The 27,309-nt window shown below is 38.4% G+C and overlaps 1 protein-coding gene across 3 annotated transcripts in view; it reads left to right on the top strand.

The window, feature by feature from the left end:
* The window catches only part of LOC112153956 (transformation/transcription domain-associated protein), a 118,663-nt gene that overhangs the window by 69,768 nt on the left and 21,586 nt on the right, over window positions 1-27,309 (top strand). For all 3 annotated transcript variants that reach the window (XM_024284442.2, XM_024284441.2, XM_024284443.2), the window contains 10 exons: window positions 854-1,045; window positions 6,441-6,636; window positions 8,318-8,436; window positions 8,517-8,663; window positions 8,999-9,099; window positions 14,376-14,577; window positions 15,464-15,625; window positions 21,277-21,367; window positions 23,596-23,801; window positions 26,424-26,685. In XM_024284442.2, coding sequence (XP_024140210.1) covers window positions 854-1,045; window positions 6,441-6,636; window positions 8,318-8,436; window positions 8,517-8,663; window positions 8,999-9,099; window positions 14,376-14,577; window positions 15,464-15,625; window positions 21,277-21,367; window positions 23,596-23,801; window positions 26,424-26,685 — 1,678 coding nt within the window. The remainder of the gene's footprint in view (window positions 1-853; window positions 1,046-6,440; window positions 6,637-8,317; window positions 8,437-8,516; window positions 8,664-8,998; window positions 9,100-14,375; window positions 14,578-15,463; window positions 15,626-21,276; window positions 21,368-23,595; window positions 23,802-26,423; window positions 26,686-27,309) is intronic.

The raw sequence follows: 27,309 nt of genomic DNA, 5'->3' as shown, positions 1-27,309 counted from the left end.
TCCACTGGAAAGTTCTGCATCCATGTAGATTTTTGACAACTGAAGGCAAAATACCCACGAGCCATGCTAAAGCTAACACGCTAACAACCGACCGTTACAGAATCAAAGATGGGCGGGGCTTTTATACTGGAGCTGCAGAGCATGATGACGTGAAAATTCTGGACTAACGTGGGATTTAGTTGACCAATCACAAAATTAAACTGTTATGCTTCATTCAACCCTGTAGGGGGCAGCAGACATACTATAATTCAGGGTTGTCGAACTCAATCACACAAGGGGGCAAAAACCAAAACAAACCTTAGGTCGCGGGCCGAACGAGGTAAACATTTAGTGAACACTCAAACATTTTTAAAACTACATTTTTAGCATAATTATGAATAATAAAAAGGCAGGAATATCATTCCAGAATAAATCAACTTGAATAACTTTCAACATTTTACTCTCCATAAAAATATATTTTGTGAAAATTATAAAAGTTAGAAATGAGCGCAAGATAACATCGGGCCATTAATAACAATAAAATGAAATGATCTGGAGGGCCGGATAGAATTACCCAGAGGGCCGGATCCGGCCCCCGGGCCTTGACTTTGACACGTGCTCTAATTAGACTATAATTTCATGAATTAAAGAAGTTTATTTAAATTGTCAAAAATGTGGCAACAGACAACACTTTGAAAATCCTGTTTATAAAGTTGATTTACTCTCACAATTTAAAGGAAGTTTTGATAAATTAACTTAACTAACAAATGAAAAATAATTATTTTATTATATTCCAAGATTTCCCTGCTTATATGTTGTTTAAAACTGTAATGTTTGAACATTTTTTGAACCTAAACGGCTTTATGGACTCCAGGTGGAGCTCAGCTGCCCTAAAGAAATGGCGTGGAAGGTGAACATGCACCGCGGCTACCTGGCCATCTGCAACCCGGAGGAGCAGCAGCTGAACTTCATCGAGCGCCTGGTGGAGATGGCGTCCAGCCTGGCCATCCGCGAGTGGAGGAGGCTGCCGCACATCGTGTCCCACGTGCACACGCCGCTGCTGCAGGTGCGTTCGCGGGGGTTTGTCGGGGGGGAAAAAAAAAAAAGCTGGTTTATTGCTGCGGCCAATAAGATAGAAGGGAAAATCGGTTTAGCCGAATGTCAAGAAGATCGGGCGGCGATAACGGCCTCCTTCTCCGCGTTCTCTAGAACGGAGAGCCGGCAGAAGACGAGGTAGTTTAGAATTTCAGTAATTACTTCCCTGCCATCAGATAGTGTTTGATTAAATACCTGCAGCTGAATCACATTTACATGATGAATGGGACGGTCTGAATGAAGGTTAGAAATGGACCATCAGCTGATATTAACAGATAATTGTGAAAAATATTGTCCTGTTTAATTGATTTTGTTTTGGGGGGGGTCAGGTCTATGATTCACTGCCGGCGACTTATCATAACGGCCACTTGAAGCCTTTGCTCCTCGTTAGTGTGAGTGCAATTATGCACCCCTCCAGTCCAGGGACTGGCGGTAAATCTGCATTCACGGCTCCATATCTCAGCTGCAGGAGTCACGGAGAGCGGCTCTGCAAATCCTGAAGGCTTCAAACAATCAAGTTATCATCGAGTCCCAACTCTCAGCAGTAACTGACGATCAATGGATTATCACCCACGCTATCGATTATGAGGGCTGGCATTAATATTGACTGATGAGTAGTTCTAATAGAATGATTGATTATGTGTTCACAAAGCTGCTGTGGGGCAATCAATGAGGCTTCTTTTCAAGGAATGAAATAGAATCTCTGGCTTATCATTTTCACATTTTCCCATCTCTATCGCTCCTTTTTTCTTTCTTCTCCTTTTTTTTCTTTCCGCGTCACATCACAGAAGATTAGCTATTGAAGTAAAATAGGAGGACGTAATGATTCGCCCGAGAAGAATATTACAGCAGAATAAAAATGTTGCCGCGCGCTGTTTTCAGCACAAAAGTCGACTCTTTTTTTCCAGTTTTTAGCATAAAAGTTTGTAATAATGAGTCAAATTAGCCTGAAGCAGAGATCAATTTTAGGCAAAAATTCATAATCCTAGAGCAGTTTTTCTTAAAATTGTGTGTTATTATCATCTGCTGAACTCTTGAAAAACATTTTTATATCACTTTTAAAGTGTAGAGCACCTTTAAGCACAAAACGGTGGAGAAAGTAGAGAGATTTCTGTCTCAGGTTGTGATAAAATCCTCAAAAACATCTAGAGACTCATGGATGAGAGCCCCAATTTTATCACAGGACGTAAAGATTTTATGATAGAATAGAATAGAGGTCACAGAGTTGAGTTGCGAAGGCGGAATGAAGCACAGCTAAAAGTCTACAAAGCTAAATCAGCATCAGACCGGCAGAGGTCAATCACGAGCAGGGGATCATCAAGGAGGAGAGTAAAGTTGTTAAAGTCCAGGTGAGGGTCAGGGCAGGCGGCAGGTAATCAGAGATAAAGCAGAGTCGGAATCGAGAGATGCGAAACGCTCAGTAATGAAGGCAGAGTGGCACAAACAAGACTTTGCACTGAGTGAGGCTCTGTGCAGTGCTTAAGTGTCCCGTGGGTGATTGTTAAATGAGAGACAGCTGAGCAACATCCAGGAAATGTGCGCTGGGGATGCTGGGAGATGTAGTGCAGTCAGTACTCTGGAGATGGCTCCTACCGATGACCAGAGGGGGTGACTATATGTACTTGGATATCATCTGTGTGTCGCAATTGCTTGTGGTCATAAGTACATGGATCCTTACAAATACTCCACGAAAAATGTACCACAGAAACGTCTACTGTACGTTCTATTTTCTTGACGTCCTTCTCATTTTCTCTACGACCCTTGGCGGGCCCAACAACCCAGAAACCCTCAGCACCCGTACTGCTCAACCGCGTGACTAAGGCTTTGGATACACTTACGGTTAACATATGGATGAAGCTCTCTTACATAGTCATTCGTAAGGTACGAATACTGACTCCTAACTGACACAAGATGCATTTGACACTAACGTTCCCTGCAGTTTTCCAGATACGTGTCGAATAAGTGTTGACAATGACCTGTTGCCCGCAGCATGCCCATAGATAAAATTTACATAAACAGTTTTTCTCTACGGGTTCACTGAGTGGTCTACGGCTTTCCGTGATTAAGGCTTTAGTTTTAGTCTGAACCATCACACTTGATTGATAGATTGACAATTTCCAGCTACCAGTTTCCAAGGTAGTAAAGAAAAACAAATCTGCAAACATCATCGTTCTTTATGATCCAAAGTTTAGGTCATTGCAGCTTAAATGTAAAAAACAGATCAAAATACTCCATATTTATAAGGATTTCATCAAGCATCACATGTTCAATAGAAAACAAAAGTTACTTATATCCATAAATGTGTAACAGGAAGTGGGTGAAGTACCAACACCAGAGTTTATCGCTCAGAATGTAAAGTAGATGCAGATGTCTGTAGATCCAATTTACCAAAGATTTGATCGACATCAGAAAAGTGTTTGTCTAGATTAGTGTCTGCTGGTATTATGAGCTCCAGGAGGAGAAACACCAGATACATCTACAAACAAACCATCAGGTGTCTTTGATTCACTCCAAAGAGGTGGAGAAGGTTTTAGAAACGTGTCACTGGAACAGATGCTCCGGATGCGTTTCTTTAGAAAAACTTACAGAAAAGTTCTGATCAGGCTGGTACTCTGTCACAAGATACTCTGCTGTTGTTTGGATTGGGAGTGGGCCCAAAAAGTTGATGCTAAGTTGGTACAAGCGTAAACAGTACGACTGGTATTGTGTAAAAACGCAGATTTTGGTGCTTTGTTTCGGACATGTCAGTCACTTGTATTCTATTTAGTCTTGCTGTAGAGTTCTAGCCAATGAATTTACTTTTCCAGTGATTGTGGGCGGAGTCATATGAAGGGGGTGTGGTCATAATAGTGGGCGCAGCTTCAGTTAAAGTGATCTAAAGTTTATACATAGCAAATTTAATTTAGTGACCTGATGGATAAGAGTGACAACGTTTGCAATGTTTCAGAAAAAGACCGTCGTCATGGCGACGAGCGATGAAATACTCGTTTGCGTGTATGAGAACGAGGATGTAGCGGTAGCATTGCTGACTGTCAGAAACACAGTGAGCCGTTCTTCTTCATCCTGTCACACTTCGTCAGACTTCATTTTTACGCACTGGAATCATTACAAAAGTATCATTTTGGCACCAGATAGAATCCAAAATCCTCAGTTTGGACTAGACACCCAGACTGGTTTTCAAGCCAACCACACTTTTGTCTATCATAAAATTGTCATTTAATTATAATTATGACCTTTTTTTTTAGCAAAATTAAAAGCCTTTATCTTTATTTTCACCAGTAGCTCTTTACAATTCTGGGTTGTGACTGTTGACACACAGCCCCTCCCCCTCCCTATTGAGAGTGTTCACAAGCTAACATTAGCGGCGCAAAAATAACAATATTGGATCAACCCAGTCGTACACTTTTGAGCCGCAGTTCGCCACAGGATGAACGTTGAACGCTCATAATGTCTCGCACACCTAACCGTGAGCGGGCCAGGGTGTGCAGAGGGGGGAGGGGATACTTTAGCTCCGCCCATTTTAGTAGCTGCATCATTAGTCTGAGCTTTTTCAAGCATCCAGTTTCTAATCCAACAAGATTTGAATTAAGAAATACTCAAAAAAGACTCATTGAAGTGGGTCTTTAAGGGGTTCAGTGTGAGTTTTGGAGACGTCTGCGGGTCATAGCATGTTGAACAAGATCGGGATTCATTTTTAAGTTACAAATGGCTCCTCCCCTTTCACACCAGATAACATAGCTAGCTTAGTTTTTCTCTTTACTCCCTATATAAATAATAACAGCATTTAAATGTTTGTAGAATTGATACACAAAATGTTTACAGGATTAAGTTCATTTTATTTTCTCAACATATAACCGTAATTAGGATTTTTTTTTAAATAAAAATCCCGTTTTGTCGCTACACTTCGACTGTGTTTCCCATCCTGACAGCTCTCCCCAAATTAAACTTCCACAATCACACGCCAAGCTGAGAATCCCCGACTGACAGTTTTATTCTCAGAGACTGGCGGCTTCCTCCTCGGTACTTTGGCCTCAGACAGTTGCTGTTTTGGGCGCCGTCTTGTCATGCAGCTTGTTAAACGCAGCAGCTCAAATTTGCAATGGCCCAAACGTGTCGCAAACTTTTATAGAAAACATTTTCATGAGCATTTATTAATTTTTTTTAACATTTTATCCATTTTTAAATTCATCCAAACTACAGTACATACAGTGCATAACAGTAATCTTTTTTTTTGTATCTTTAACATGTTCTGTGGCTTTTTACTGATTATAGAGGACATTTTTTAAGGAAATTAAGAAAATATGTTGAAAATACACGAGGCAGACCTTAATCTCCCTCCTCTGCAGACAAATAGATCCATGAACATCTTTGTTTTCCTCAAAAGGTGACCTTAATGGTCTTTGAAAGTTATTTCTGGTGACGTATAAGGCTGCCTTGACTATTAAAATAGTCAGCGACTAATTTAATAGTTAGTCGTTACTTTATATTATATGGAGTCACGGTGTTGTAAAGTTGAAAGTTATAACGGCATTTTGGAGTAGTTTTTGAATTTATTAAGGTTTTTTAGGCTATTTCAGCTACATGCTAGCTGTTTTGGCTAATTTCAGCTTTTTTTGTTTTTTAGGTTGATTTTGAGTTTGCCAAATATTTCAGCCGCATGCTAGCTGTTTTGGCTAATTTAGACATTTTTCAGGTTTTTTTGGGCTATTTTGGAGTTTAGCTAATATTTCAGCTGCATGGTAGCTATTTTAACTAATTTAGCATTTTTTTGTTTTTTAGGCTATTTTGGAGTTTAGCTATTTCAGCTACATGCTAGCTGTTTTGGCTAATTTCAGCTTTTTTGTTTTTTAGGTTAATTTTGAGTTTGCCAAATATTTCAGCTGCATGCTAGCTGTTTTGGCTTACTTGAACTTTTTTCAGTTTTTTAGACTCATTTGGCATTTAACTCATAATTTAGCTGGCTATCAGCTTCACCGTGTTTAGCTAGCAATTTCAGCCACCTCAGCTATCATCACTTTAGTGTCCAAATTCAGCTGTATATCTAGTTTTCAGTTAGTTTATAGCTAATGATGGTTACGATTTGTGTTTTATATCCGGTTGACCTGATTAGTCGACTATTAAAATAATCGTTTGTGGCAGCACTAGTGACGTCTAACAGAAGTATGATTTTGTGCTTCAAACGAGAGTTTTAGGAGGTAAAATGTGAACTCTAATTCTGTGTTTGACAGCTTTTTTGCGTGTGTCTGAATTCATGTGCAGAAAGATGAGAGGAAACATTTCAAGTGGATCCATTTGAAGATGATCTTTAATGCTCATGAAGTATTAAAGACTCTGAAAGTGAATCCTAAAGGATCTTTTCTCTCCAGGCGGCGCAGCAGATCATCGAGCTGCAGGAAGCGGCGCAGATCAACGCCGGACTTCAACCGGCAAACCTGGGCCGCAACACCAGCCTCCACGACATGAAGACGGTGGTGAAGACCTGGAGGAATCGGCTGCCCATCGTTTCCGACGACCTCTCGCACTGGAGCAGCATTTTCATGTGGCGCCAGCACCACTATCAGGGTACGCCGTTTGCAGGGTGTCAGACTCGGGTTGCCGCTCTCCGCCGCTTTCAGGGAGGCGTCTTCTTCAAAAGGCCACGCCGCGCAGAACCCCCTCAGGGCGTCTGCCTCCGCAAATGTCAGCCGGCTAAAACACACCTCCGTCTCCACGGGAGACGCCGCGCACACGGGCGCGCTTCCCCTCTCCGGCGGTGACTTTGAATCCTATCAAAGAGGCAGCCGCTCCAAAAAGTGACGTCTCAAGCAGCCGGAGCTCCAAGCGGCTCTGTGAAATACTGCTCAGCAGCAGCGGCGCCGATAAAAACCTCTTCGTTTAAACTCGACAGCCTTCAAATTTAAAGTGAAATGGAATTTTTCTCGATGAAATTCACGGCCGCGGCTCATTTACTGTTCAGTCTGGTTAATGTCCCCAGTGGCCTCCTCTGCGCTTCGCCAGCACGGCGCCGACTGCTACAAGACCCTCAGTCATCACCTTTACCTCCTCTGGCTGGGGCGCCCAAACTTTTGACAATCTGGAGACGTGTTTAACATTTCTTCACATATTTTTTATTTATTTTTTTAACCAAACTTATTGTCAATTTCTGGAAACCTTTTTCTCCCCAGTTAGCATATTTTGCCCGTTGAGGCAAGTTTATTCGTAAAGTACATTTCATGTACAGAAAATTCAAAGAGATTTACATAAAACATATAAAGTAGAGCTGAATTATTAATTAATTCATCAAAACATTCATAAAAATATGAATCGATTTAGCACACAAAGCTAAAATCCGCTAGCTTGATGCTAACATTTAATGGAATTTCACGTAAGGCGGCTAATGCTAACACTCAGTCAATCTAAACACACAGTACTGACTAAATGAACATTTTTATAAACTCAAAAACATGAAGTTTTCAAACTCTTTTAAGAAAATAATTTTTAAAGTAATTATTTGTAGTCTAAAACATCGTTTTTTACTCATACTTTCTTCTTCTTCTGGAATTAAGTGTACTTCTACAGCGTGATCTCCACCTAGTGGCCAAACTGAAACGTCCTCCAGGAGAATCAGAACAATGTTTCCAATGTTAATGATCTGAACATTTTAGTTAGAACTTTTCCTTTAGAGAATCCATGTAACACTTTATGATATTAACAATCTCATTATTTCACTGATACATTTACAGGATGTGAACTGGATCAGAATAATAATATAAATATATTCAAAACATATGGTAGATTATTAATGTATTTCTAAACAAATGTTTATAAATATGTACGTTGAAATTGAATTGAATAAAAAAAATCAGAATAGAATCGATTCTGGAAATTATAGTTGAAACCCAGCACTAATTAAATAAAACTATTATTGAAAACAAAATTAAAAGAACTTAATTTAGAACAAGTGTAGATAATCAGTGCAGATGTAAACTTTTGAATCCATACTAGTCAAATTCAGCTGAGATCGTTTTTTTTACCGATTCCTTAAGAATCGTTACATCCTTGCATGCCAACGTAGATGACCAGCAACCACGGATGAAATCATCAAGCGGTAGTTCGGTCTGAGTTTGAAGAGAATATTTTTGGGAGAATCTGTTGGGAATCCGGATTCAGCCTAGGGAAATTTAAAGGCGGAACCACATTTGGCCCAGACTTTGGACGTGCCCGTCGTACGTAAAGGAAAATATCTCACGTTCTCTGTCTGCAGCCATCGTGACGGCCTACGAGACCAACACCCAACACGATCCCAACAACAACAACGCCATGCTGGGAGTCCACGCCTCCGCCTCCGCCATCATCCAGTACGGAAAAATAGGTCGCAAACAGGTACTGAACCCGCCGTAAAGTGGGACAAATACGTATATTTTCATGTTGTGCTTAAGAGAAAACCGATTCCGTTTGTCCAGGGGTTGGTGAACGTGGCTCTGGACATTCTGAGCCGCATCCACACCATCCCGACCGTTCCCATCGTGGACTGCTTCCAGAAGATCCGACAGCAGGTGAAGTGCTACCTGCAGCTGGCCGGGGTCATGGGCAAGAACGAGTGCATGCAGGTGAGTTCATCCGCTCAGCTGGAGAGAGGAATAGATGTTTGGACGGCCTCAGAAGTTCCAGTCGACTCTGATTAATGGAAGCTGCTCAGCACACCACGAGTCATTAAAAGTGCAAAGAGACACCTTTCCTTCTCTCTTTTCTATCTTCTCCGGCTTCACGCCGTTTGTCACGGCGGTCCACTGAGACACCTCATCAGAGGCTGGCTGTAATGGAAGTTCAGAAAGCCTTCTTTTCTTCTTAATGAACAGCGAGCAGTTTGTTATTCGCCTGTTATTTCTGATCCAGACCCCCGCTGCGACTTCTGCGGCTTCATTTCCTTCTATTCTGTTTGCAGGGTCTGGAGGTGATCGAGTCGACCAACCTGAAGTACTTCACCAAAGAGATGACGGCCGAGTTCTACGCTCTGAAGGGGATGTTCCTGGCTCAAATTAACAAGTACGTCCTCTCTGGTATTTCTTTACGTGGAAACTGACAGCGTAACCTTTTTAGCATTTATTAATCTTTCTGTCAGTCATTTTTTTGTGTTAAATTGCCTCGCTCTGTGGCTGTGTTGAGCTTGTCAGATTTGTGCGTTGACATTTATGTTTTTTCAACAGATTACTCTAAATTTTAGCTAAAAAAATCTGTCCTAAAATTTTAAAATGAGTCAAAACATTGATTGGACTTAAAAAAAACTCAATTAAAAACAGTCTCCAGCATCATTATCAACTCACTTTTTAATTATGTACCCATTTTTTTTTCTTTTTATCACCATTTTTTTAAATTTGGTTTGATATTTCTTGCTACAAAAAAAGCTCAAGGCTCTTTACTTTTCCCTTTTGAAATTCGATGTCTTCCGATTGTTTGGAAATGCATTAATAATCCATATATGTTTAGAAGATTTTCATATTCATCTGATACAGTTCACATACTGTAAAATGTATTAGTGATATTATTATGAGATTGTTAATATCATACATGGTTTCATGAATTCTCAAACGAGAAGCTCCAACAATTGTTCTGCCTCTCCTGGAGGACGTTTCAGTTTGGCCACTAGGCGGGATCACGCTTTAGTATTACACCTTATTCCAGTAGAAGAAGAAAAGTGATGTTTTAGACCACAATGACTACTTTGAAAAATATTTCCTTAAAAGAGTTCATACCAGTGAGTTTATGAAGAAGTTAATTTAGTCAGTAATGTATGTTTAGGTTGACCGAGCGTTAGCATTAGCCGTCCTATACGTTAGCATTAATTTAGCAGACTTTAGCTTTAAGCGTTAGATTGATCTCTACTTTTATAGATATAAAACTGATCTATTAAGGTTAGGTGGATTCAGATCTATTAATCAATTTCATCAACTGAGCCCTAGTAAATGATACATTACATTTGTATTGTTTCTTGTTGTAGCTGGAGCTAACTTAATGTCCAGCCAAGAGTGTCAAATTCAATCGCACCAGGGGTCAAAATCCAAAACACACCTGAGGTCGCGGGCCGAACAGAACAAACATTTATTGAACACTCTGAAAGTAAATTTTTAAACCCGTATCTTTTTAACATAATTATAAACTAGATATATAGCATTACTTGTGATAATGCTGTAAGCTGAATTTGGACGCCGAAGATGCTAAAATTGATAGCTGAAAACGCTGAAGCTAATAGCTGAAAATGCTGAAGCTAATAGCCAAATTAGCCTAAAAATTGAAAAAAAGAAAATAAAATAAAACTTAGGTTAGCCAAAACAGCCAAAACAGCTAGCATGTTGCTGAAATATTATCTAAACTCCAAAATAGCCTAAATAAAATCTTAGTAAATGCTAAAACAGTCCAAAAACCTAGAATAATGCTAATTTTTAAAACTGTAAAACCGTAACTTTTTAACATAATTATGAAAAATAAAATAGGAATATTATTCTAGAATTAATCAACTTTCATCTTAAATAACTTTCAATATTTTACTCTTCATAAAAATATGTTTTGTCAAAATGATACCAGTTAGAAATAACGCAAGATAACATCGAACCATTAAAGGAATCAAATATAATGATCTGGAGGGCCGGATCCGGCCCCTGGGCCTTGACTTTGACACATGTGATCTAAAGGGACTGGCTAACAAGAACGTCAAATTTCATTATAAATATTGAAACATCTGGAGAAAATGTAAGCTCTTAATAATGATTTCGACATTGTTTTTACACTTTGCACTCCGTCTGTTTTCGTTGCGTCATCTGGGGCGTGAAAACCATCCACAGCTGCATCCAGGAAGTGTTTGGAAGCAGCTGGCTGCATGTGTCCACCGTAAAGCTGACGTTTAATGGGGATCGAGTGAGCGGAAAATCTGAACACGCCGACGGAAACCAAGCAGAATGCGTTAGCGCTGATGCTAACGAGCTGTCGGCGCGACGCCCGGCTGCGCTTCCATAGCGAGCCGCGCTGAAATTCACCCGTGAATCGGTTGTTTGTGGTTTCCTCCTACGGCGTAGCGACCCCAGTGTGGTAAACGACACTTCATCTGCATCATCTGGTTATTAAAGTGTCAGTAATTAGCTTTTAGCGGCGCGGTTTGCCTTTGAAGCTTGCAGCTGCCCTCTTCATGCGCCGCTGGGTCGCCCAAAGTCACCCCTTTCCCCCCCAGCGCCGCCTTCAAGCCCATCACGGCTGACGTTACACGGTGTCCTGAGGGGTGAAAGACAAATTGTGAGAGGCTTATTAAATGTATATGCAGCTCAATAATTAACTCGGGGCAATTTGCAGAAATCTCCGGGATCAGCAGAACTTGCCTCCACCTCAGCAGGGTTTATTACAATCATTAAGTTCCTCGTACACCAGGGGAGAATTACCGGCAGAGTGGAGGTTAGGGGCTTTCGGAGTTCCCCGCATGCGCTGCGGTTTTTGGGATCATTCAATTAAACGGGTGTCAGAGATTTGACAGCCTGTTGGGTGTCTGTGCGCCTGTTGAGCCAGGTAGCAGAAACTCTTAATGTACTTTAGCGCCGCAAAGTGACGAAGGAAAACCCCATTAAACATTTCTGGAGGCTCTTTTGGCTCCGGCTCCCACAGCAATCAAGCTCCAATTTTTTTAATCACATGCCAAAATGCCTTCCATAATAACACATTTTAATTGATTGGTTTGGGAGACATTTCAGTGTTAGTAAGTAGTTTGGAAGCACTCTGAAAGTGGAAGGCCATTTACCATCCTCGGCTTAGGAAGACGTTCTTTCTGTCTCGTGTTTTGATGGAAAGCAGCAGCGCTCACAACTTTTTCAGAGTTTCTATTAGCAAGAAGCTAAAAAATGACTCTGACTGCAAGGAAATGTTGGTGAGGGAATGTTTTTAGATGATTAAATAGATGGAAATTCAGCTTTTCAAACTCCAATAGTGCTAGTTGTGAAGATTTTCCTTTTTATACTCATTTTTGGAAAAAAAATAACTACAAAATGTGTCATTTTATAGCTTAGCACTTTACCATATACACGTAATTGAAGTGAAAGTAGTGAAATTGGTTCTGAAAATACTAAGTCCATCCTGTTCTTTTTCTTTTATTCACGTCACCGGCTACAGTGTTAAAGGGTTAAAGCAGTTTTTGTGCCAACACTTCACTTTTTTTATTTTTTTGTACAGCCCAAATTCAGTTTTTCATTATATTACACAATAATTTCACAATGAACCAGAACCTAAAAAAAAAAACGAAATTTCAAGAAGTAAATGTCATTTTTTTATTGCAAAAATCAAAAAACTTCAAAAAACATTTTTTTATAACAAATATTAAAAATGTACAAATTCAGGCTGTTAGGATCAGTCAACTAATTAAAATAGTAGACGACTATTTTAATCGTTGATTAGTTATTACTTTATATTATATGGAGTCAGAGTTTAGTAAAGTTGAAAGTTATAATGGCATTATTGTATTTTTTTTGCACTATTTTGGCATTTATTGAGATTTTTTTTAGGCTATTTTGGCGTTTAGCTAATATTTCAGCTACATGCTAGCTGTTTTTTTCTAATTTAGGCTTTTTTGTTTTTGAATCTATATTGAAGTCTAGCAAATATTTTAGCTGCATGCTAGCTGTTATGGGTAATTTCGGCTTTTTTTTGTATTTATTTTTTTTGGGGGGGGCTATTTTGGCATTTAGCTAATATTTCAGCTACATGCTAGCTGTTTTAGCTAACGATTTAGGCTAATTTGGCATCTAACTAATATTTTAGCTGGCTATCAGCTTCAGTGTTTTCAGCTATCAATTTCAGAATCTTTAGCTATCGTCACTAGCATCTTAAGCAGTCAAATTCAGCTCACATCATTCACACTAGCATTATCTAGTTTTTAGTTAGTTTAAAGCTAACGATGGTTAAGTTGTGTTTTACATCCACTTTTTGCATGATCCGATTAGTCGACTAATTGAGAAAAATAATGACTGATTAGTCGAGTACTAAAATATGAGTTTGTGGCAGCACTAGTACAAATAACCCTGTCATTTTTTTACTGCAAAAATCAGAAAAATTGAAAGAAAACATGTTATAACATATGAAAAATATACTAATACCCCTAAAAAAATCTAAAACGGTATCTAAACTATAAGTGCACTTGTCCTTTTTTTCTCTTAGCTACAGGAAAATCTTGACCTCCAGCATATGCAAAAAAATGAACTTTATTCTCTAATCTACTTTACCTACAGTTTATACATGACAGAAATAGAATTTCTACATGACAGTTAGTCTAAAAACAAAAAGAGTATTCTCTATTCTCACACATGTTCAAGAGAATCTGGCTATTGGGAAAAATTATGGCACCAGAAAATTAATAGCTGGACGTCCCCCCCCGCTGCCACAACAAAATTATTTTTATTTTTCTACCTTTTTCCCTTTTTTCTCTCTTTTATCGATCCTTTTTGCTGTTTTTTTGAATGAGAAAGTCTTCAAATTTCTTGATTTTAAATATAAACCTTGAAATATTTTGATGGGCTATAGTTTCATCTTTTATAGTAATTTAAAAAAAAAATAAAGTTTAGCTAATATTTTAGCAACATGCTAACGTTTTTGACTAATTGAGTTTCCTGAGGAATTTTAGGTTATTTTGGAGTCCAGCTAGTATTTTGTACTAGTTTTTTTTTTGTGGCTAATTTGGCATCTACTAAGGTTGTGTCCGAATTTCTCCCCCTAACTACTAAAAATCTATAAAGTGCGGGACTATATAGGGCGCTAGATTTTAAAGGTAATTCGGACACTACTCTTCTTTCGTTTTCCTAAAAAACGAATATGACGTAATCGATATTACGAAGTAAAAATCGAATAAAATGAACATTTCACGACGTTTATTTATGACTCCATTGTGTTCTGATGGTGAAAATCTGGATGGTCTATTCAAATATTGAATTTAAATATCTTTTTTTTTTTTTTAAATCGTTTGACCGCAATGCATTGTGGTCTATATCCGCTAATCTAGTGACCATCCATGTACGCTAGTTTTTCGCAAAGATTTATTTATGTAAACTTAACATAGTTCTTTAATGAAATGTCCAGTTTTTTAGCAAATTTAACATTTTGCAAATAGCTTTTGGATTTTCAGCAAAAACCTTCAGTGACTGCTCTCAGCAAAAATCATTCACGCTAGAATTATTGCCAGTAATTTAACTTTTCTAGCCTCTCAACGTGTATTTGTTATATATTGATAGACTAAATCCCCTGTTGCTATTTTTGTCTTTAACCTCTCTAATCCTCGTCTTTTTTTCCCGCCGCAGGTCAGAAGAGGCCAACAAGGCCTTCTCCGCCGCGGTCCAGATGCACGATGTGCTGGTGAAAGCCTGGGCCATGTGGGGAGACTACCTGGAGAACATCTTTGTCAAAGATCGGCAGTCCCACCTGGGCGTCTCGGCCATCACCTGCTACCTTCACGCCTGCCGCCACCAAAACGAGAGCAAGTCCCGCAAATACCTGGCAAAGGTGCGGGAGAACTGAACGTCTCTCACCGTTTCCATGACACCTGTCGCCTCCAGCCGGCGTTCTCGCTGTCTTTTTTTATTTCTCCGTTTTCCCGGCCTCCTGTAGGTCTCATGCATTATTGATACCGATGTTTGTCCAAAGTAGAAACTTAATAATTGGCTCAATTACAGGCTTCCGATACACAGGGAGGATGGGTTTTTAATAGATCAGTTGTTATGTGGAGTGCATCCTGTGTCACCAGGAGCTCAGGCACTAATGACCTCCCCTGACGTTCCCCACGCATCAATCCTGACATTGACTTTTCTGCCCGTTTCTAATAATCCAGTTCAGGGAGTGTGGGTGGGACTTATGCCAACAGGAAGCACACAGACTCTGATGAACACGTTTAAGTAACAATTCTATTTCACTCACATTCATGTGGGATGTTTTTTTCCTCTTCTGGTGAATCCGCTCCCCGTTAGCGTGCTGCCAAACTGGGCTGGCAGTGCTTAAGCCTGATGGATGAAGCGGGATGACCGGTCATTATCAGTAATTAAACCCATTCTGCAGCCTCAGGTTGGCTGGCTTTAAAGAGCGTGGTGGGGGTCGAGCTGCGGTTGATGTCTTCATCCTCGGGTAGATGCACTCGCACGGGGGGAGGAGGAAGACCTTCCACACTGGCTCAGATTTGATAATAATAGGAACTGCCAACATGTACTCATATTCCTGCTCTCCTGCTGGGAGCCGAGCCAGAGCAGCAGCAGCACTCGGAATAATGGTTGAGGGCTCGCCTCCTTTCAACTTCCACCCCTGGTTACAGAGTTTTATCATCTGACTGGAATATTTAAAGAATCGACTCTTCTTCGGTTTTTGCCTCATTTTTCATTTCTTTATCTCCTGTTTTTAGGTGTTGTGGCTGCTCAGCTTTGATGACAAGAACACCCTGGCAGACGCCGTGGACAAATACTGCATTGGAGTCCCGCCCATCCAGTGGTTGGCATGGATACCTCAGCTTCTAACCTGTTTAGTTGGGTCAGAAGGCAAGCCTTTACTCAACCTAATCAGCCAGGTGAGGCCTGTTGGTTCTACCGTGAAATATCTGTTCTGGTTTATGCCAAAGCGTCTTTTAGAGAAAAAAAAAAGAGTGATTATGATTTTGCCATTTTTTTTTTAGGCAAAAGAACAAACAAAAAAACTGCTGTTTTTGTAAGAAATTTCTGCAGAAGTTCATTAGCAGCCCAAAGACATAACTAAACAAAGGCATACACGGATCTAATCTTCTATGGTAGGGGTCTGCAACCTTAAACGCTAAAAGATCCATATGATCCGGTTTCTTATGAACTCAAATCCACATTCATTTATAAAATATAGCTTTAAAATAATCTCTGCAATTTAGTTTTTCTTTTTTTTAAAACTTATTTTACTTTAGAAAGCAGATCATACAAGTTCATTTCAAAATAAAATTCATTCTGTGTTTGATAAGATCCTCCTGCTGCAGCAGATTTACTTGAAATAAAAAATGCAAACACATCTTTTCCATCATTGTGACTTTGGTGTTTGTTGATCTTTTTTTTCTCCTTTTACTATTGAATATAAACACAACTTTGGTGTAGAATACAAATTTTTTAAACTAAATGTAATAAGAAGTCATTGAAGATTAAATCATTTACCATAACTTTGCTCAGTTTTGTTAAAAATCAAAGCATAAATAACAAAATGTAATTAATTAAAGTGATGAACCAATACTACAAAACGATTATTTATTTAAATTGTTAAAGCCCCAATGGTGGAGAAACGGAGCCGCTTGTGGCTCCAGAGCCTCAGGCTGCTACTCCTGTTCCGTGGGATGCATCCATAGACGTATATCAGTCCCTGGACAAAGTGAGGTGTTGACATAACTTTACATCCGGCCCTCGGAAAATCAGGCCAAATCCGTCACCGTGGCTTCCTGATATATGCGCCGCCATTTTGAAACCAGTTGACAGTGACTGGTTAGAGTCATGGCTAAGCTTGTTCAAAGTCCACACCCCTTCTGCTGAAGGGCATCTGATTGGCCAGTTTTTAACTTGTGATAGAGAAAAAAAATACAGGATTAGAAAGAAGATGTAAAACTGAGAAATTGCTGTCAATAGAGGTTTATGGGATTTTGACCTTCTTGGAACCAGCAGGTACTTCCTGTTTGGAGCACAAGAGGGGTTGATATGTCCAGCAAATATACAGTCAATGGCTTGAATAGGGAGCAGGAAGCCTGTAGACCGCCAAGTGTATTTTTTGGTCACAAATACAATCTCTTTCAAAGAGCATTTTATCAGCTGCTCCTGATTCACAACAATTTGACTAAATAAATACTCAGAAACTTAATTTTAAGCTTAATTTTCTTTATATAATCAGAAAAAAGTGCCACAGGAACATGTTAAAAACACCAAAAACACAGTTTTCACTGGATTGGGTCTGTAAGACTTGTGCATCCGCAGGTTCCAGTCGCATCCATTAATCATTCTTTAGCGTCTTTCATCCGTTTGGAGCGGCACATCTGGCTGGTGTGTCAGCATTAGTCCTGCTGCACGTTCTTCTAATCAAGATAAATTAACTGCATTTACGCCAAAGTGGTCTCTCCTGCGTTCTATTTAGCAAATTACGCATTCACATTTTTCCACCATCCTTTTTTTTTGTTTTTTACAGCAATTTATGGGATTTCAATGGTGCCTGCCAAATTGGTTTTCAAATTATTTGTTCAAGAAATTATTATAAAGTTAATATTGTACGCATCCGCACTGCAGGAGCAGATCTAGTAATTAAACCAAAGGCTAATTTGCTTTGCTTAATGGGCTATTATTTCTGCACAATTTGAAGGGGGTGATGTTCAAAGAGTAGTGCACTATAGCAAACAGCCATCCTGCATGGAGAGCAGGAATAATCCTAAAAGATATTAAAGGAAGTGTGAAGGGGGATCAATGGAAAAGAATGAAATGACAAGTAGAGGGTCTGATAGATATGCTGAGTGCTGTCAGAGAGCAGATCAGCGCGAGTAAGCTGGTAATTATAACGCCTCTCGGAGCATTCTGGGTAATGCCGCACTTCTATCTGACTCAGATTTTTATTCAACTTTTCTTGTTAAGTTTTATTTCAAAAGTATTTGTATAAAGAAGAAATGGTAGTTGATTAATATGTGTATTTTATTTAAGGATTTTGCCAGATATGGGACTAAAAGTGCCAGAGAGCTTTCCTTGTGGTAGATTTTTAGCAAAATACATTTTTTTAAGTAAGGGTACAGATTTTTTTTTTTTATAGTGGTTCCTCGTTTTGAATATATATATATGTATGTATGTGTATGTGTATATATATGTATGTGTATACATATATATGTGTGTGTACGTATGTGTATACATAAATATGTGTATATATATGTGTATGTATATATATATATATATATATATATATAGGGGCGATCGTGGTGCAGCGGTAGGGCGGTCGACTCTGAGCGGGTTCGACTTCCGCCTTGCCCGCCCATGTGTCGAAGTGTCCTTGGGCAAGACATTGAACCCCAAATTCCCTCTGGTGGGAGGTTGGCGCCAGTGTTCGGCAGCGGAGCCACCACCAGTGTATGAATGTGTGAACGGGTGAATGGGTCTGTGACTATGAAACGCTTTGGGCCCTCGAAGGAGGGTAGAAAGCGCTATAGAAGTATACGCCATTTACCATTTATATATGTGTGTATGTATATGTATATATATATATATATGTGTGTGTATGTATATATGTATATATATATATATATATATATATTTGTTTATGTATGTATATGTATATATATGTGTGTATGTATATGTATATATATATATATATATATATATATGTGTGTATTGAACATATATTTTATGCATTGTATATTATTATTTGTGGTAAATATTTATATCGTCAAACATCGACAAATTTTACAAACTTCTTGTTTTTAAGAGACAACAAACATCTGTAGAATCATGTAAACACACTAACTCCTTATTCTTGAGTTGGGATGAAACTCCTCCTCTGGTTTTCTCTCTGATTTGGATGATCAAAGGTGTCACCTTCTCTTTTTTCTTACACTTTTCTATGTAAAGAATGAAACATTCAGATGCATGACATTCCCTCTCCCGCTTGCCTGAATTATTTAGAGTTTCTCTGCTGCGGCGGGATGTTTAAAAAAGCGTACGCTGAAATATTGATGAAGGTGAGGAGAGGAGCGCCTGGGGGCAGATGCGGGAAGATGAATCAGAAGTTTGACGAGAATCCCCGCCACCTCTTCACACAAACTCCCCCGCCCTCTCCTCCTCGCCTTCACCTTGTGCGCCGTGTGGCCTCCCCGCCCTCAGCCCACCCCCAGCTTTGGCGAAATGAGACGTTTCTTATCGTAGCGTTAATGCAGCCGTCTCTGGTGCCGCTCCTCCTCCGCCGTGCATTCCCTCCTCTTTCATCATTAATGCAGCTGTTAGCTGTCTGCTGGAACTCCCTTTTTGCTCCTGTTTTGCTCTTTGATTTGATCACTCAGACGGGGAATCATCTATTCGCCAAAACTGCATCATTTTAGGAACAGAAACGGTTTTCCAAACACCCTTTTAAACATTATTTCTTCAACACTTAAATAGACTCGTATGTGGGATTTGTGGCCTCTCAAATTTAATTAAATTAAATAATTTAAACTATATAAGGATCTACTTGATTACCTGCTGATTTACTGTTAGGGTTTTCTTAAAGTTTAAGTTTTATAAATTTAAAATCACTTATACATTTTTCTAGGAATATGAAATCTAGCCAGACGAGCTTTTAATTTTTAAAGTCTATTTAACCCTACGGCTAAACAGTGGAAAAGAGAGGCTCTCTTTCTTTCCCTTCGTCTCTTTGGATCTTCTCTTTCCCTGACCCACCTTTAATTTAATTTAGCAGTTGAGACGCTAAAGAGGCAAAGCAAGGGACCAAATCTGGAAATATGTCCCTGTCATTACCTGATCTGTAATGCCTACCTTATCTATCCAAACGCAAATATAATCTTTATTTTACTAATAATTATAGTCATAACAGTTAATTTGTTAATTGTGGTAATATTAAAACTCTGGTTCATCATGTTGATGTATTCTTAATTATTTAGTGTCTATATGTATGTTTACTGAATAGTTTATTTTCTTTAAACATAAGGTCTTAAATGTGATTTTTAATGGTCTTTAAAGTCTTAATTTTTATATATCTTAAAGGAGCGCCGCGGAAAAAAGTAACAAACACCTGTTTGAGCTGGAATTTATTGAAGACAGGACACAACTTATATTCTGTCTCTAAAATGAAAGTTTTTTTGCTGATCATCACTGAAAAAGGGGATAAATAGAGGGTTGTGTTAGTCTGTCGGAGCAGACTCTTCCTGGAGGGATCTGTTGGCATCGATCTTAGGTCAGCACGTTTCCAACCGCTGGTTTTCGTGGGTATGGGAGGGGCTGCTGCTAACAGAGCAGGTTTTTAGAGGATTACTCCTCAAAATGCCGCTTTGGGGTTCTTTGTAGAGAGGAATGAACAGTATAATGCATTTAAAACCTCAAAAAGTAGAATTTTCATGGTAGGGCCCCTTTAAACGTTAGTAATCTGTTATTTTCTGCTTTACAATTGGCTCAAATTGTATATCTATTTTTTGTATATTTTTCTGTTTTTGTACAACAGCAGCTCTATTTTTGATTTTTTTATAAATATTTTTCATTATAATACACAATAATGAGACCAAAACTGTCCAAAAATTAAATTTCTTCTCATTTTACTGCAAAAATGATCAAAATTGAGTTCAGTTTTTGTGTTTTATAACAAATATCTAATGAATCCAAAAATGAGGCAAAGTCAAACTTAAAATATTGTAAAAAATGGTTACAGATTTAAATCTTCTAATGATTTATATGTTATATCATGTCTTTAGTTATGTTTAATTTAAACCAAAATTTCAAAGCTAAAAAACCTTCATACTCAATTTTCTAATAATAATAATAAAAAACTGTAAAAAGAAAGTGGTGCAAAATGTGCTTATAGCTTTATACAGATAAAGGTTAATTTAATTTAAGAATCATTAAATTGTCAACAACATTATTTTTTAATAAATGCTGTATTTTGGCAGAGTAAATATTTGCCTGAAAGGAGAAAACCTGATATTAAACTGTGAATTGGGATCTGAGGCTGATTTATTCATTACACAGAAAAAGTTCACACAACTTTGTATATATAAAAGAAACAAACTTTTTTTTACACACAAAAATAGTTCTTTAACATCAGATGTAAAACATTCAGTCTGTATAAAATCAAATAAACCTTTTTTTTTAACTATGTGTATACTGATTTTAAATCAACTCAAATAATTGCATTAAAATGTCTCCTCTGCTAGCTTTAAATCTGATCAGAACTTCAAACTGCAGCAGGTCTTTTCCCAGTTTTTCTTCATATTTTGGAACTTCAGACCTTCAGTATCGGTGACTTCTTTGCAGCCTTGAAAACATTTTCATCATGAGTCACAGTGAGTTTGCTGGGAATCCAGGGCATGTTTCTGACTGGGAGCTTCAAACGGTCTCTTCAGCTTTATCAGTGTGATCTCCCACTGACACACAGAGGTGTACAGTAGCCTTTATCTAAATGGCTTAGCTCTCCGCTCGTCTTGCTTTGAGATTCTGCGGAGGGAGATCCTTTGAAATGTAATCTGTGACCCTCTTTTATCTGTAGGTGGGACGAGTGTACCCCCAGGCTGTCTACTTCCCGATCCGCACCCTTTACTTGACTCTCAAGATCGAGCAGAGGGAGCGCTACAAAAGCGGTGAGTAAACATGGCCGACTTTGCTTTAAAAGCAATTGTCTAAAAAGTGCGTTAAATCACAATCTAAAAAAATGAATTGATTAATAATTAAACAGACATGCCAGGGATATCCAGAAGAGGTTTTGGCATTATTATGGGATGGCCACATGACCTACAGTTTGGCGGCCATTTTGTGGCAAACTGAAAATTTGGCAAGTTTCAGATTTTCACACAACTTGAGAAAAAAAAAACAGCTTCACGAAATTTCACTTACATGCCGCCAGGTTAAGTCTACAACCAAAGTTTGATTTATATTTGACCTCGGAAGAAGCCGCCATCTTGAATTTTCTAAATAAATCATGTTTAGTACCAGCTGTCCATTTAAACTCCTCCTATGGATTCTGATTCATCGCCTCCTGACTCTTCGAGCTTCATTGGAACGCTACTTGGAGATAAAACGCTGGATTTAGAAGTTGTAGATTTTATACAGCGTTAGCAGGGTGAGCTAGCTAAATAGCATTCCTCTTTTCTCGCACATTTTCTACCAGAACCTTGTGAAAATTGAATACATGAATCGTTGGCTCAAAATGAACATGACAATATGACATATGATATAAAGTTTTTAGGAATGTTGGCGTGGTTGACCAAAAAACCTCTGTTGCTAAGGAAATCCAAAAATGTACTTTTGCCGATTCTTTTAAAAATGATGACGATCTGTTCGTCACTCCCAGACAACCATAAAATTAAATGGTTGCTATGGAGATAAAATTAACAATAAGAGAGCTAGTATGGAGGATCTTTTTATTATTGTCTGGATGAAAATAAGAAAACATCATAAGTCAACGATTTATCAACTAGTAAAATAGCCGACGACTAATTTAATAGTCCATTAGTCGGTCATTAGAGGGGTGTAAATTTGATCGAAGTTGTGAGCGTTCAGCACCAAAAAGTTCACTTATTTTATATTTGAGTCAGTGAGAGCAAAACTTTCTCTTTTGTGAAAAATAGTTCCTTGTTTCAGATCCAAACCTCATTTGATTTAATCTTGTTTTAATGCCAGAAAGTAATGAAGAACAGAAGCTGCACAATTTATTAAAAGTTTAATGAACTATTGTCTTAATCGTCTTTATTTTTAGCTAGTTTAAACTTAATGATGGCTAAGATGTGTGCTTTACATCCAGTCTGCGCAAGAACCGATTAGTCGACTAATTGGAAAAAATTATCGGGGATTAGTCAACTATTAAAAGAATCGTTTGTGGCAGCACTACTTTGGAGTTTAGCTAAAGTTTCAGCTACATGATAGCTGTTTTGGCTAATTTGGGATTTTTCAGTTTTTTGGCTATTTTGGAGCTTAGCTAATATTTCAGCTGCATGCTAGCTATTTTGGCTATTTTGGGATTATTTTGGTTAATTTTAGGCTAATTTGGAGTTTAGCTAATATTTAGCTGCATACTAGCTATTTTGGCTAATTTAGGAGTTTTCAGATTTTAGGCTAATTTAGAGTTTAGCTAATATTTAGCTGCATGCTAGCTATTTTGGCTAATTTAGGCTTATTTTGGTTAATTTTAGGCTAATTTGGAATTTAGCTAATATTTAGCTGCATGCTAGCTATTTTGGCTAATTTAGGAGTTTTCAGATTTTAGGCTAATTTAGAGTTTAGCTAATATTTCAGTTGCATGCTAGCTGTTTTGGCTAACTTAGGCTTTTTTTTTCTGGCTTATTTGGCATTTAGCAGGTAATGCTATATATCTAGTTTTTAGTCAGCTTAAAGCTAATGATGACCCGACTAATCAGAAAAAATAATCGGTGATTATTAAAATAATAGCTTGTTTCAGTTCTAGTTCAGGACGAAAACACTCGCACCGAGCAGTTATTTTGAAATTCCCAACCTAATCCCTGACTACAAAAAAAAAAAACTATATAATGCAGGACTACCTAGTGTCCTGGAGTTTAACCCTTTAACACCTGAGGCATCGGCGGTGACAGCTAAACAGGAAATCTTTAACATACTGTAACTTTTCAACCTTTAACACGATCAACATAATTCCAGTAGATACGGTAAATTAAAGTACATAAACTCTGGAGCTCTGGTGCTAAAGAGTTAAAAGTAATTCTTTCAGATCCTTTCTTTTAAAATAAAATGTTCTTAAGAGTCTAATTTACTCATTTTTATTTTTTTTTTTACTGTTTGCTGCTCTATTTTGTGCTTTATTTTTTCTTTCCTCCCATTAACTCTGTCACCTCCACAGATGCGTCTGGGCAGCAGCAGCCCAGCTCGGTGGGGGCCCAGCCCCACTCCGGAGCCTCTGACCCCGGTCCCATTCGTGCCACGGCTCCGATGTGGCGCTGCAGCAGGATCATGCACATGCAGCGGGAGCTGCACCCCACCCTGCTCTCCTCCCTGGAGGGCATCGTGGACCAGATGGTGTGGTTCAGAGAGAACTGGCACGAGGAGGTGAGAGGAAGCGGCTCTGAATTTGAGGCTTTGCGTGAGCTCGCGGTGGATCAGATGGTGAGAAAACGGCACAGCCGGTGGTGGGAATTTTTCCCGTATAAAAGCAGGTCTGAACGGACAGCTTGTGGATTTGTGCGTCTTACATCAAACAAAGAGTTTGTTGTTTGTTTTGGAGCATCACAGTGAAGAAGGTCTGGGGGGAAATAAACGCTGGAAGAAAGAAAGCATATTTCCTTGTGATTTTCATCGCTCCTGAGTGATTCTTAAGCCCCTCTTTCATCAGTCTCCCAGCATCACAGTTTTGCTAAGCTGCTTGTGCGTTTGTCGGTCCAGGAATTGAGCCGTAGACAATTGTCCAAACTGAAATTTACAAACCGGTTTAGCCGGCTGGGCAGCTTCCATCTAATCTGTGCTTTAAAAGGAGTCTGCGACGGGGGGAGAGGAGGCTGGGATAAGTGATGGATGGGTGCAGGGAGTGTGTGGGATGGGACGGGGGATTTAGGGCCTGTGGTTCGGTGAGGTGTGTATCTGTGTGATTACCTGTGATGATCTGGGGGGCACTCAGCAGCAGCTGCGGGGTCTGCGCTTCATTCCATTGGGCTTGAAGCAGAAAACGTATGCCACTTCCTCTGGAGTGGACACATTTCTGCAGTTATGTGGATTTTTATTTTTTTAATTTAGTAAAGTCCCATTAAATTAAAACTAGATATATAGCATCACCTGTGATAATGCAAATGTGAATGCTGTAAGCTGAATGTGACCACTGAAGATGCTTTCGCTGATGGCTGAAAACCTAAGGCTGAAAGCTTGCCAAAATATTGGCTAAATGCCAAATTAGACCAAAAAACTGAAAACATTTCTTAATTTTTCCAAACAGCTAACATAATACTAAAATGCTAGCTAAAATATTAGCTAAACTCAAAATTTGCCTAAAAATAAAAAAATTTGTAATTTTGACAAATAGCTTGCATAATGTTAAATATTAGCTCAACTCCAAATTTGCCTAAAGAACTTAAAAACAGTTTACTTTTGCCAAAAAGCTAGCATAATGTCAAAATATTAGCTAAATGCCAAATTAGCCAAAACACTGGAAACATTTCTTAATTTTGCAGAAACAGCTAACATTATACTAAAATGCTAGCTAAAATATTTTCAAAATTAACCTAAAAAAACTGGAAAAATGTAAAAAAAAATTGATAAGCCCAGCTAACATATTGCTTAATTAAAAGCTAAACTCCAAATTAGTCTAAAAAACTTAAAACAGTCTAATTTATACAAAAAGCTAGCATAATGTCAAAATATTAGCTAAATTCAAAAATAGTCTGAAAAAATTGGAAAAATGTCTAAATAAGCCAAAAACAGCTAGAATATTGCTTAATTAAAAGCTAAACTCCAAATTAATCTAAAGAATTTAAAAAAATCGAATTTTTACAAAACAGCTAGCATAATGCTAAAATATTAGCTAAACTCTAAATTAGTGTAAAAAAAACTGGTAAAATGTCTAAATTAGCCAAACAGAGTTAGCATGTTGCTTAATTAAAAGCTAAACTCCAAATTTGCCTAAAGAACTTAAAAACAGTTTACTTTTGCCAAAAAGCTAGCATAATAGTTAAAATATTAGCTAAATGCCAAAGTAGCAAAAACACTGGAAACATTTCTTAATTTTATCAAAACGGCTAACGTAATACTAAAATGCTAGCTAAATATTAGCTAAACTCCAAATTTCCCTAAAAATTTTTAAAAAACAGTTTAATTTTGTCAAAACAGCTAACATAATACTAAAATGCTAGCTAAAATATTAGCTAAACTCCAAATTTCCTTAAAAATTTTTAAAAAACAGTTTAATTTTGTCAAAACAGCTAACATAATGTCAAAATATTAGCTGAACTCAAAAATAGTCTGAAAAAATTTGGAAAAATGTCTAAATTAGCCAAAAACAGCTAGAATGTTGCTTAATTAAAAGCTAAACTCCAAATTAATCTAAAGAACTTAAAAATAATTCAAATTTTGTCAAAACAGCCAGCATAATGTTAAAATATTAGCTAAACTCCAAATTAGTCCAAAAAAGCTGGAAAAATGTTTAAATTAGCCAAACACAGCTGGCATGTTTCTTAATTAAAAGCTAAACTCCAAATTAGTCTAAAGAACCCCAAAAGCAGTCTAAGTTTGACAAAACAACTGGCATAATGTTAAATATTAGCTAAACTCTAAATTAGGCTAAATGTCTAAATTAGGCAATAACAGGTAGCATGTTGCTAAATTAAAAGTTAAACTCCAAATTAGCCTAAAAACCCTGTAGTTGCTGAACATTTTAAAGTTTGAATGGCGTCTCTGAAAGTTTGCAGAAGTTTCAAAGTGCACAAAGTTTTTGAAGGATTTGAGTAATTTCCTGTGGGGCATATTCTGCTCAATATCTCAAATACTATAAAGTTCATGAATACCAAAAGTACAAGCAGTAATGTCTTTAGAGCTGAACGTTTCGATATGAAGATTACTGAAATCACTGAGAGTGTGGTTGAGTTTTTACGTGCTCAAAAACGTACTGAAAGGAGCAGGAGAATCACTACAGCGTGAATGCAACCGTAAAATGATGAAACCGTAACGGAATCTTTTTTCCTGCAGGTCTTGAGGCAGCTCCAGCAGGGTCTGGCTAAGTGCTACTCCGTGGCCTTCGAGAAGAGCGGCGCCGTGTCGGACGCCAAGATCACGCCGCACACGCTCAACTTTGTGAAGAAGCTGGTCAGCACCTTCGGCGTCGGCTTGGAGAACGTCTCCAACGTTTCCACCATGTTCTCCAGCGCTGCTTCTGAGTCGCTGGCCCGCCGGGCCCAGGCCACCGCCCAGGACCCCGTCTTCCAGAAAATGAAGGGACAGTTCACCACAGGTCAGCTGGCTTTTGTCAATAAAAGATGGTGTAGCTTTTAAAAAAAAATCTAGAAATGTCAATTTTCCACATCCAAAATGCTGGTTACATTCTCCTCTGAGTTCTGTGCCACCCAAATCTTCACAATCACAAGTTTTCTGTTCTGCAGTTTGACCTGCACAGCTTACAAACTGAAGCGACAGACAGTGTGAGTTCACAGGCCGGTGTGAAAACGGCCCACATAACAGGAGCCGTGTCACCGCCTGAACACCAGCCGCCACCGCCGCGTCCTCGCTTGTTTACATCCTCATGGTCGCCTCATTTTTAGGCTCCACAGCCACAGTCCTGCAAGTGTGATGTGTCCGCACCAGCTTAGCCAAAAAGCTAAAAGTGTGGAAGCATTTCCTGTCCAAAATCCAAACCGTCTGACATAGATATTTCTCTTTCCTTATGTTTACACAGATTTATACATCACCTAAAAACAGCTCATATATATATATATGATTTTAATTCATTCTGATTTGACTAAACGTTATTATTAAGAAGCCTTTTACACAGTTCAAATTTAGTACGGAGCCCCTAAAGGGACACAGAAGTAAAAAAAAAATTGAAGTTAAGAAAAATGTTGAAAAACATTGAAGTTCT

This window comes from Oryzias melastigma, linkage group LG19 (genome assembly GCF_002922805.2).
Source record: "Oryzias melastigma strain HK-1 linkage group LG19, ASM292280v2, whole genome shotgun sequence".
NCBI classification, from domain to species: Eukaryota; Metazoa; Chordata; class Actinopteri; order Beloniformes; family Adrianichthyidae; genus Oryzias; species Oryzias melastigma.
Note: the sequence above shows the minus strand (reverse complement) of the source record. Positions and strands in the feature narration are given on the sequence as shown.